We start from the raw sequence: 12973 nt of genomic DNA, 5'->3' as shown, positions 1-12973 counted from the left end.
GTATACTGTGTGAGATCAGGAATGTGGTACATTAATAGTTCGCGCAATTACGCACGCGACGATTACAAGCATTTTTGTTTGTTTATTTATTTATTTATTTTTATTAATAAAATGGGAAAAGGGGGTTGATTCAAACTTTTATTAGGGGAGGGGGCTTTTTCTTAATGGAAACTCTTTTTTTCTTTTACTTTCACTTTAATTTGAAGTCCCGCTGGGGGACTTCTAATACAGCTATACCGATCTTTCATAGAGATCAGTGTAGCTGTATAACACAGCACCGATCCATGAGATCGGTGCTCTATTGCTTCGGCCTGCTGCAGGCCAATACAATAGAATACCAAGCAGGGATCAGCGTCATTACATCGCTGAGGCCCGGCCCAGTAAGATAAAAGGATCCCCCCTCCGCGATCGCATTGCGGGGGAGGGGGGGATCTGCCACTAGACACCAGGGATGGGCTGCATTTAACAATGTTTGATGCATGTGTCATGTTTGACAGCTGCATCCAACGATGTTAATTAGTAGGAGCGGCGATCGGACTGCTCCCGCTAATAGCCGCGGTCCCGTGCTGCAGATAGCAGTCGGGATCGCGGCAATTCATAGCGGGGTCGCGGCGCAGCCCCCATCTGAACACCTCTTGGGGACATATGACGTACAGGTACGTCATATGTCATTAAGAGCTTAAAGTGTCACTGTCGTTAAAAAATTTTTTGCAGAAATCAATACTACAGACAATTTAAAAAAAATTGGAATTGGGTTTATTAGCCTAAAAATTAATTTTTATCATGAAAAAGCATGTCAGTTATTTGCGGCCCCGTATGGGATCCCGGCCGGAGCGTATACGATGCTTATACGCTCCGGCTGGGATCCCATTGAAAGTAAGGCATTGTTCCACCGCGCAAAAAGTACGACTGATGTTGCCATCGGCAACAACGGCCGTACTTTTACGTAGTGTGTACATAGCCTTAAAGTCTATGGAGCCCAGAGAGGGTGGGTGTCATGGGTGGAGAGAGACAGTGGCAGAGAAAGAGACACAGAGAGAGAGAGAGACAGAGAAAGAGAGAGGTCCCAGCAGCTTGTAGTAAGTGTTATATCTCCCCCACTGCTGAATTTAGAGCTTACACTGCTCAGTACTGCTCTGTTATGTCCTCAATGCTGCTGCTTTCAAGAGTGTGAGAAAGAGATTTAGGCAGGTAGATTCCCTGTGTGCAGATTAGGGGAAACAACTAGTCACCCCCAGATATTCTCTAACCTCCTGCTAGTAGACAACTATGGTATTTGAGTTGTATAGTGGCCAGAAATAGTCCTGAAAAGTGAATGCAGATACTCTTTAACCCAAAGACTTGAAAAGAAGTAGAAGATTAATGAGGTTGGACATTAAATAAAATAATAAAACTGGACATTTGGCAGAACCCTAAGTGGGGTGTGGGGCCCAATTTAGTATTTGCTATAGGACCCTATGATTTCTGTTTATGCCCCTGCTTCTCTAATAAGGGTCAGGATCAGGAGCTGCTCATTTTTAGGCTTTATAAAGGGACATAACTACAAGAGCTCAAGCAGATGGTGTTCATGTTGTATGTTACCATTGTTGACCATTCACTCTTACATAGTGGTTTCCTGCTCTAGTTCTTAGCGTCTCACTATTTATAAGGATCACACTGTTTCTATAAAGAATAATCCTATAAGCAGAGACCATAAAATGTTCTTACCTTATAACGTTGCCGGTGGGGGAGACTGCTGGATCACCATAGCTCCAGCAGCACCATTTATATCCGACAGATCTAGTGTGGTCACAATCAGTTCTACAGCAAGAAATATAACAAGTCAAGGACCTGGAGAAAGAAGAAGCAACCTCACATCTGTCCCCCATAGAGACTTCTATAATATGGCTGCCTGCAGGAAGAAAGAAGGGAAAGTCTATGGTAAGGGCCTATGCTTCCTTTGCTACCAATGAAAATTTTGCAATGCACAGTGATACTGAGTATTTCTGCACACTTCCAGCCATGTGATATGTATCAACAATATATATTTATAATACAATATTGTCAGTAATAATGTTTAATATAATAGATTCCTATAAAGAATATAGAATAAGATGTACCAAATGAAAAATTTCCCCAACTAGGATATGGTTGGAAGTGCTAGGAAATACTCAGGATGGCTATGATGTTAGACTGGCAAAAACTTTCAAAAGACCGCTCAGTATAAGAAGGCATTAAAGCGACCCTGTACCCACAATCTGCCCCCCCCCCCCCCCCCAAACTGCTTGTACCGTCGGATAGCTGCTTTTAATCTAAGATCTGTCCTGGGGTCCGATCGGCAGGTGATGCAGTTATTGTCCTACAAAACAACTTTTAAACTTGCAGCCCTGTATCAAATTGGCGTGGCCTAGAGTGTATGTGCCCTAGGCCTGTAACGCCTCTCTGTCCCTCCTCCCCACCCTCTTCACCCCTCCTTCCTGCCCTCTTCACCATTATAAATGCCTCTAGAAAGATTTCTCTTAATCATTACTTGTCTGAACACTGCACATGGGCCTTAACAATCCAGCACATGTGCACTGTTCAGACAAGTGATGATGAGAAGAAGTCCTGCCCAGGGGCGTTCCTAATGATAAAGAGGGCGGGGAGGAGGGACAGAGAGGTGTAGAGACTCTAGGTCACTCCAATTTGACACAGGGCTGCAAGTTTAAAAGTTGTTTTTTAGGACAATAACTGCATCACCTGCCGAACGGACCCCAGGACAGATCTTAGATTTTAAAGCAGCTATCTGATGGTACAAGTGGTTTGGGGGAGGGGGACAGATTGTGGGTAGAGAGTCGCTTTAAAACTGACACTTATCAGAAAAATGTGACAGTGGTGGTCAGAAAATGACAGGGCAAGGTGCTCCTGCACTCTATGTAGAAAAGTCTACCTTTAATTATAACGTAGCTGGCACAGTAAGACTAATTTTGCACAGATGCCAGCATGGCCAATTTACACACAACAGATATTTAAAGTGCTCGGCCATAAAAAGTATATTGTAAAATTCCAGAAGGAGATGTAACACTACAGTACGGAAATCTTCTTGACCTTATTAAAAGAAAGCGCAAACAAACATGGCGGCCCCACATAACTGACTCCATGTGCATTGTAACAGAACTTCACGAAGTGCTTGAATACACATCACTCCAGCCAGCGTGATGTCAAACCAAGTGCCTAACGTAGAAGTGCACCCTATACAGCCACTTAGACTGCCAATATGTAAAGTACCTCAGCTAGAGAGTGCAGCCTGTACAGTGCACCAGTTAGACTGCCAATATGTAAATTACCTCAACTAGAGAGTGCACCCTATACAGTGCACCAGTTAGATTGCCACTATGTAAAGTACCTCAACTAGAGAGTGCACCCTATACAGTGTACCAGTTAGACTGCCAAAATGTAAAGTACCTCAACTAGAGAGTGCACCCTATACAGTGTACCAGTTAGACTGCCATTATGAAAAGTACCTCAACTAGAGAGTGCACCCTATACAGTGTACCAGTTAGACTGCCAAAATGTAAAGTACCTCAACTAGAGAGTGCACCCTATACAGTGTACCAGTTAGACTGCCATTATGAAAAGTACCTCAACTAGAGAGTGCACCCTATACAGTGTACCAGTTAGACTGCCAAAATGTAAAGTACCTCAACTAGAGAGTGCACCCTATACAGTGTACCAGTTAGACTGCCATTATGAAAAGTACCTCAACTAGAGAGTGCACCCTATACAGTGTACAAGTTAGACTGCCTCTATATAAAGTTTAAAAGTTTAGCTACTAAATGTAGTTGCAGACCTTTAAATGGGTTTCCTTTCTTTTCTCACATACAGAAAATTGGCCATCAGGAACCGACCAACACCCAGCAGTCTGTGAGCTGGAAGATTCCATTCAAAGAACTCCCCTTCAAACTCAGACAAAAGGCTCTAATGTGAACTGAGATATTAATATTTGTCTCTCTTTCTCTTTTGCTTGTAATCTCTCACTATATAGGGCAGATACTGGCAATCTTGTGTTTAGGTTGATGCAGCCATTATTGTACAAGTGACAGCAGGAAGTACAGCCATTTGGTTGTCACTTTAAAAAAATCTTTACAAATTGTTGGTAAAGGGATCACTTTCCTAATTGAAAAAAAAATACTAATAAAATCAGGGTTTAATCTTCCAAAGCTAATTCAGGAGAAACCAGCTATGGCTATGACTATGGCTGCTCATCCATCCTGCTGTCACTTTTGCAAAAAAAAAAATAAAATTAAAATGACTATATCTATAGAAGGAAAATCAACCCCATTTGGCTGCTGATCATCTATATATATTCTCTCTTTATATAATCAGATGTGATATATGACATGTTATGTGCACTACACATTTTAGCCCATGTGATATATGACATGCTTTGTGCACTATGCATATTAGCCCATGTGATATATAGCATGCTTTGTGCACTATATTAGGCCATGTGATATATAGTATGGTTTGTGGACTATATTAGCCCATGTGATATATAGCATGCTTTGTGCACTATGCATATTAGCCCATGTGATATACAGTACAGTATGTTTTGTGCACTATATTATTCCATGTCATATATAGTATGCTTTGTGCACTATCCATATTAGCCCATGTGATATATAGTATGGTATGCTTTGTGCACTATGCATATTAGCCCATGTGATATATAGCATGCTTTGTGCACTACATTAGGCCATGTGATATATAGTATGGTTTGTGGACTATATTAGCCCATGTGATATATAGCATGCTTTGTGCACTATGCATATTAGCCCATGTGATATACAGTACAGTATGTTTTGTGCACTATATTATTCCATGTCATATATAGTATGCTTTGTGCACTATCCATATTAGCCCATGTGATATATAGTATAGTATGCTTTGTGCACTATGCATATTAGCCCATGTGATATATATAGCATGCTTTATGCACTATACATATAAGCCCATGTGATATACAGTATAGTATGCTTTGTGCACTGTATTAGCCCATGTGATATATAGAATGCTTTGTGCACTATACATATAAGCCCATGTGATATACAGTATAGTATGCTTTGTGCACTATGCATATTAGCCCATGTGATATATAGCATGCTTTATGCACTATGCATATAAGCCCATGTTATATACGGTATAGTATGCTTTGTTCACTATATTAGCCTATATGATATATAGCATGCTTTATGCACTATGCATATAAGCCCATGTGATATACAGTATAGTATGCTTTGTGCACTATGCATATTAGCTCATGTAATATATAGCATGCTTTATGTCTTTTATATTAACTCACTATATCCCTCAATCTTTTGCCCTCCATGTTACATCCTTCCACAGACATTACCTGATGAGAAGGTTACACAGAACCAACCACACTGTTCAGAATGTTTCAGATTCTGCACAGGACAGTGAGGAATCCTGGGAAAACAATGAACCAAAAATAATGGATTGCCATTGGCTGGTGAGAAGGTGCCAAATCTAGAATACACAAACAATCAAATAGTCGACCAAGTCATGCGACTTAACTACAGTGTATTACATATTGTGTAATGATCCTTAGGTACAGCATGTATTATGCTCCAGAGCAGCATTCACAATTCTTCTGCATGCAAATGAATTCATGGACTGCGATCTACGAGGCTGCAATGCATTCTGGCTGAGTTTTTAGAGTAGGCTGGGTTCACACTACGTTTTCTTAAATCTATTTTTTTTTTCATCCATTTTTTGAAAAAAAACGATAAGAAAACAGATACATTTTCTTAAACAAAATAGATTAAAACAGATCTGGGTTTTTTTTTTACGGATGATCGACAGGCAGAGAGGCCCACTACTGGTCTCTCTTCCTGTCAATCATTCCCGCGGGCGGCATGTGCCTCGAGCTGCATAGCAGCTTTACAGTGATGTAGGGAACCAAATCTGCCTAATTGGGCTGATTGGTTCTTTTTAAAGAGAACCTTCACAGTCATCCTCACCAGCTTCTCCCTAACCACCGGTGTTGGTTTTTAAATTTCTCCCTACATCCAAACAGTGAGAGACCTATCAATCAAGGCAGATGGGGTGTAGAGAAGCCGTCAGGAAATGCCGACAGGAAGGCAAAAAAAAAGTGATGACAGGTTCCCTTTAAGAAAATTTCTCATTTAACTCTATTGTGGCATGATATTACAAGTGTTATTTCTAGTTTTTCGAACAAAAGATTAGATGACCAATTTGTCTGTGCACAATTTTTGTGTGTGGGATTATGGGGTCGGTCATTTTCAGTGATTCAATTTGTTTTATATAGTAAATGCAGCTGTAATATACTATACCTATGTACAGTGTACGCTGTATTACCAAATGTAAATAAAATTACAATATACTGTACGATGTGTGTGTGGATCTATCTATCCATCTATCTACTATCTTTCAACTATCTATTATTATTTCTATTTTTCTAATCTATTATCAAAATTTTTTTATTTTAACTCTTCATCTAAACGCCTCTAACCCAAACCCAAACCAATGCAGAAACAGGGCTTATAATCAATATTATTTTGAAAATCTTCTTGTTGCCTTCTACATCTTTGCATTATTTTATTAGTGCACTGTATGCATTATGTGAAATTAAACCTTTTTTTTCGCAATTAGTTTTAAGTGCATTTGTTTTAGTTTTCCTTCTGCAGCTTTCATATATTACAATGCACTGCAAGCTGCTGGATTCCTTTCAGTCTCAATCCCAACAACTATGCCTCCTGCCATACACAGGCTGGTAGAGAGTATAACTGGTAACCAATTATCTAACACATAGATGTTAGAAAGCTGAGATCAAATAATATATTAGAATTTTTGCATTGTGAAGGCTCAACATACTGTATGCCAATGGCAGAAAGATCAAGACACCTCTAAGGATGTACTATAGTGAATTTTATTTTATTATTTGTTCTTTAGTATTTCATTATGTTACGGTGTGTGCTTTCATTTATTGTAATCCTCTGTCTTCTTTTAGGTGACCAAAAATTTTACAGGCAAGCTAGGTGGAGATAACCATTGCGTATGTGAGGTCCTCCTGCCAGATAGCTCCTTCCCTGCCAAGAGGGTGGGTGCCCTAGAGGATGCCACTCAACATCTGACCAACCGTGTGGAGGATGAAATGCAGAAGGTGAGTATATCCCCTTTAGTACTAATTTAGGAAGTGTTGCTAGTATAATAATTGGGGTTTGTGGGGGTCAGATCTAAAAATATTGCTGAAACATATTTAAAGGGAACCTGTCACCGGGGACGCAGGCACAGAGCCCGCCCGACCCCCCGGTGCAGCTCCCGGATACTTACCCTTTGCGATGAGTCCCGTTCCTAGGGCCAGTCCCGGAACAAAGATATCAGCGCCCGAAGCCGTGCGTGCGCTGTATGCAAATGAGCAGAGATGAGTCCGATGCCCATAGAGAATGACGGCTCCGTCATTCTCATTGAGCGTCGGACTTATCTCAGCGGCACGCGCGCACGGCTTCAGGCGCTGATATCTTTGTCCCGGGGCTGGCTCCGGGAACGGGACTCATCGCAAAGGGTAAGTATCCGGGAGCTGCACCGGGGGTCGGGCGGGCTCTGTGCCCGCGTCCCCGGTGACAGGTTCTCTTTAAAGGTTTCTATCATGTCACCCCTTTGCTTTCTGTCCGCCAGATACAGATTCCTATATAGATTCAAATCCATAACTCTTTCCTGATATGTTTTATGTCTGACACCCTCCACCATTTTTGTAGCCGTCTTTGGGACCCGTTCTATTTTATAAATATGTTCACACATCCTTTTTTTTTTTAATAAAGAACAGACACTGATTGCAATTGCCTGAGCATCTGTTCTTTACTGCAGGGGCAGCATTGCATTGAAGTCAATTCAAAGCCTCCACTGTGTTCATACATTGTTATTCTAACGCCCGATCTTTAGAACGGGCATTAGAATAATGTGCCTGTCAATCATTTCTGGACGCTGTTCAGCCGTTCAAACAACGCAATGTGCAGCGGCGGCCGCACATTGCATTGAAGTGAATGGCTAATCGATTTGCGGGCACACCCGACGATGCCCGCAAATCAATTGTGAAAAAAGAACATTCCTGCAGCTGAGTGCAGCCCGGCGGCCGACTGTTTAACAGCGTCCGTTGTTAAATGATGTTTGAACATAGCCTAATGCAGATGTGGTCTCACCAGAGCTCTTTACAGCGGGATCACAATCTCCCTCTTCCTACTGGTTATACCTCTAGCTATACAGCCCAGCATGCAATTAAGGCTGTCAGAAATCACTGCCCCTAAATCCTTCTCTTCTGAAGTCTTTGCTAACACAGAACTGATGACATGATACTCGGACAGAGGATCCTTCTCGCTAAGTGCATTATTTTTCATTTGGAAACATTGAACTGCAGTTTCCAATGTTTGGACCACTTATCTAGTAAAGCTAAATCATTTTCCATATTACTGACACCTCCAGGAATATCAACACTATTGCACACTTTAGTGTCATCAGCAAAAAGACAAACCTTACCTACCAAACCTTCTCCTATTTTTGTAGATACAAGAGCAGGACATCAGACTGGATTCCTATGTAGAAAAACTCATCAACTTAACCAAGAGATTAGAAAAGTTGGAGAAGATGCGTCCTGAAGGCCTGGTAGAAATTAACTTTGATGTCCTTAAGAGGGAGATAAGAGAGATGGAGATAGTTGTCATACAGCTCAGAAACAAAGTCAATGGAAGCAATGCTCATGTGGAGAATCTGTATCATGAGGTATGTTCCTGGCTACACCTAACAGTAAACCTTATAGTGGGAACATTGTTCAGTGCATTAGGATAACAATATTGTGTGATAATGGATGCCTTCATGATATAATACCTCTAGGTGAAGAATATATCTAAGACTGTTGAGCAGCTGGAGAGCCTTGACAAGAACAATGTCCTCAGAGCCCAGAGAGAAATGGAGAATCTGAAGAAACGTCTTGTAGATTGTGAGAAAAACATCAAGATGAAAGCTCCTCCTATGGTACCACTAGGTAAGTTGTCATCCCATTCCCAAAATAAGAAGTGTGGGCAAACTACTTAGTGCAGAATTCCCATTTCATGAATATGAAGGCACAAAATTGTCTGTTTAGCCATGTACATGTATCATAGACAGGGCTAGGACAACATTGACAGCCAAAATATTGACAGAGAAGGCATTGTTGACAGGGTTGTCCCACCTGGATCAAGTGGACCCATGGGCGATCACTTGATCTTGAAACTAACATCAGCTCCACGTTTATCCTGCAGTGGCCACTGTAGGTGAATTTTGGTATTACATGTGCCTTTTCAAATGTATGACAAGTTTACCCTCTAGAAGCTATCTGAAGTATCTATTAATGCTGGTCAATAGGCACAAGTCTATTGTTCTGGACAATTGTTGTCCAAAAAGATTAACTTTGTTTCAAGCATAAGGGTCCTATTACACAAAGCGATTCGGCCAATTATTGCTCTGTGTAATGAAGAGAATGATCAGCCGATGAAACGATAATCGGCTGATCTTTCTTTTGGTCTTGACCTAAAATCAGGGGTGGGGGGTGCGCATTGCTATTGCATGTTAGGCCAGTGGCTGATGATTGTATTATAAAATAATAAAGAAATAACTCATCTTACCATGTTCCCTGGTGCCCTCTGAGGCCTTCCCAGTGTCTGCGGCTCTGCATTTTCTGCACTGACAGGCTGCTGACCGCTCAGCCAATCACAGGTCGAGAACGGCCACTAGCCGCTCAGCCAATCACTGGCCAAGACAGGCTTCGGCCTTTGATTGGCTGAGCGTCCAGTGGCTTGTCAGTGCAGAGAAAGCAGAGCTGCAGACACCAGGGAAGGCCTCCAAGGACACCTGGGAACGTGGTAAGGTGAGTTAATACTTTATTATTTTATACTAAAGACAAGGGCTGCACGGACATCGTTAACAAAGTCTGTGCAGTCCTTGCTGCCTGACAGTCGGCCCGTCCAAATGCTCAGTAAACATGCACCGATCTAGCAGATCAGTGCTCTTTTACAGTTTATGATCGAGTTGTCTAATAGGACCCTAAGACTACACTGCATATATAGGAATACTGAATTACGCTTATGTACCCAATGCCTCTTCATGAACTATAATCTACCCCCTTTCCTGCCTTTCCCATTGTCCAGCCTCACATTTTGCCCTTTAAGCGATACCTTGCTAAATCCAGGAACTTAAACAACATGGATATAATATATTGCATTATGGTCGTCTTGTTGCCTACATATCTAATTCCAGTATCCTGTTTCTCTTTGAAGGATCTTGTCAGCACCAAGGCTTGTCTTCCATCAGCAAACCAAACCTTATGCAGCTTAACTGGAAAGGAGTCATGTACAAAGCTGGAGCATGGGGTAAGGATGCAGCATGGAACACCACTAAGAAATCATTGTATTGGGTTGCCCCTCTCAATCCCGATGGCCGAATTATGGAGTCCGTACGTGTCTACCCATCCTTAAATGACTTACTCCTGTACCGGAACTCTATAGACCTGCCCCTCTCTGTGCTCATCAAGAGCAAATGGAATCACACTTTTGCCGGTCAGGGTGCGGGAGTCATCGTCCACAACAACAACCTGTATTACAACTGCTACAATAGTCGTGACATGTGCAGGGTGAGCCTGAGCAATGGGGTCTACCAGAGAAAGCCTCTACCCAATGCCGTATTCAACAACCGGTACTCCTACTCTGGAGTTGTCTTCCAAGACATGGACTTTGCTTCTGATGAGAAAGGTCTTTGGGTGGTATACTCCACTGAAGAAAGTGGTGGAAAAATGATGTTGGGTAAGGTGAACGTTGCCACCCTGACAGTGGATAAGGCCTGGGCCACCGCACAGAGGAAGCCCGATGTCACCAATGCATTCATGATATGCGGAGTCCTCTATGCCACTCGCTCAGTAAGCAAAACCACGGAGGAGATCTTCTACATGTTTGATACGAAGACTGGAAAGGGAGGTCAGATAAGCCTTATGATGGAAAAGATGACCGAAAAGGTGCAAAGTCTCAGCTATAATGCAAATGAACGCAAACTTTACATGTATAATGATGGCTATCTGGTGCATTATGATGTTGGCTTCAAGCCTTGAGCTCTCTAGTATGTCTATTGTCTCCTTTAATAGAGCTCTTATGTTCTCACCTGAATTCTTATCGACTAAATGTAATCAATATCACCCAAAAATCAAGATCTATCATGGCTTTTGAGATACATTCTCCACATTTTCTGTTACATAGGCACAATATAATAAGAGTTTATGGTCTTAATCTGTCACCTAGGTTCTATATAGATCACAATACATAATCCCATATAGTAGGTGCTCCTCTACACCAGTACTGTCAGCAGCATCCATACAGTCAACAGTATAACATACATCCGTCACTTTACCCTTGTCCCTGTCTCTTGTCTCCTCACATTGTTTTTAGAGGATTTCTTAGGAGAAATGTGAAATTAATCACTTTGATGTTTGTGCAAATGATTTATCGTGAATATAAAATCCTACACTGTGGATGATTTTAAGTGAAAAATAAACTATATTAAAAATGTGAATGATGTCTGAGGTTTTACAATGTACTTACAAACACGTATCTACTCATTTGCGTCTGTTGAAAAGCTCCAACTCTGCAGGAAAATCCGATATAAGTCAGGTTACTGTAATATCACAAAGATACCACTAGAGGCCACTCTTGTCCATTATTGCTTTTATCATCACTACTGGCAGAAAATTGTATTGATTTTTGCAAATAAGCTAATTCTTCATAATGTCCAATATCTCTGTTTGCTGTCATTCAATAAAAAAAAAAATTCCCTTTTACATGGACACTATTATGGTGGAGAGTCATATGAAAAGTTTTGTGCATTTCTCCCGACTCTATCCAGCAATTGGTCAGGGGCTGAGTGTGCAAATTCTGACAGGTCGCTGGACAGAGCAGAGAGAAATGCACGCTAAGTGTGTGCTTTTTGTAATACACGACCATGAAAATCTCATAATGCATACTGTCCCACAGACAGTGAGCAGGGAGAGAAGTGCACATCCACATGCTTCTCTCCTCACTCGTTTTGGTGAATGGTGGGAGTCTAAAACTTTCGACTTTTCAACCACTGCCGTGATGTTTTTATCCTCTATGGATCTTATCACTTCCTTGTTTCATTTCTGAACTGTGACTCTTGTATTGCCAGGCAACAGTGCACACAGTTTCCCACAATTCCCCTTGCTTGCACGCTCAGTGGAGACCAACTGCCAGTACTTCCTGGAGATTGCAGTTGAACTCAGCATTCCTGGCCCATCTTAGTGGGCTGTAACCAAAGGCATCATGTTTTAAAAACAATGCTGGCACATGGGGGATTAGATTATCTTTAGATCTCAAACAGTACATTTTCAGAATTGGAAATATTTTTCATTTCAAATAAGGCATCAGTTTAGACCAAGTTTTCTTAAAGGGGAACTCCAGGTAAAGGTTAAATGAAACTTCTGCAGAAGCATAACGCATTACTTACCTATCTATCCCATTTTTAAACTACCAAAAATCCATTTGTTTTGGGGGGTTTTGTTTTGTTTTGTGTTTCCGTACTTCCTGGTTGAGCAGTTCCCAGGATGCAGTACTGGTTCCAGAATGCAATGCTTTCCCTCAGCTGTTCATCACAGTCCACAGTCCTTGCTGCAGCTGCTTCTGACTGGAAAGAGATGGTGAATCACTCAGGGGATTGGGGGATCCAGCCAAGCCTCCTGTGACATCACACCCTGCCCCCTGTCTGCATCATCAGCCTGTGCTCAGCAAACACACACAATGTGAGACAGAGGCATGGGATATTTGTCTCCTAAGGGGGGAGAGCAGTGGGAGCAGGAGACAATGTGGATTGGTATAGAGGACAGTTTTCTGCACTTCCTGGATTTCTATCAGCTACCAGTGTGGCAGAACCGTACAGATACGGA

The 12973-nt window shown here is 41.8% G+C and overlaps 1 protein-coding gene across 1 annotated transcript; it reads left to right on the top strand.

Annotated features, from left to right (window-relative positions):
• Window positions 1-645: 645 nt before the first annotated feature.
• Window positions 646-11131, top strand: LOC138766423 (olfactomedin-like). The gene is made up of 6 exons (XM_069944018.1): window positions 646-656; window positions 5365-5488; window positions 7010-7162; window positions 8560-8775; window positions 8887-9037; window positions 10308-11131. The coding sequence occupies exons 1-6, from the start codon at window positions 646-648 to the stop codon at window positions 11129-11131; spliced, it is 1479 nt and encodes a 492-aa protein (XP_069800119.1).
• Window positions 11132-12973: the final 1842 nt, after the last annotated feature.

This window comes from Dendropsophus ebraccatus, chromosome 10 (assembly GCF_027789765.1).
Source record: "Dendropsophus ebraccatus isolate aDenEbr1 chromosome 10, aDenEbr1.pat, whole genome shotgun sequence".
Taxonomy (NCBI): domain Eukaryota; kingdom Metazoa; phylum Chordata; class Amphibia; order Anura; family Hylidae; genus Dendropsophus; species Dendropsophus ebraccatus.
This window is presented reverse-complemented; position numbering and strand designations above follow the sequence as displayed.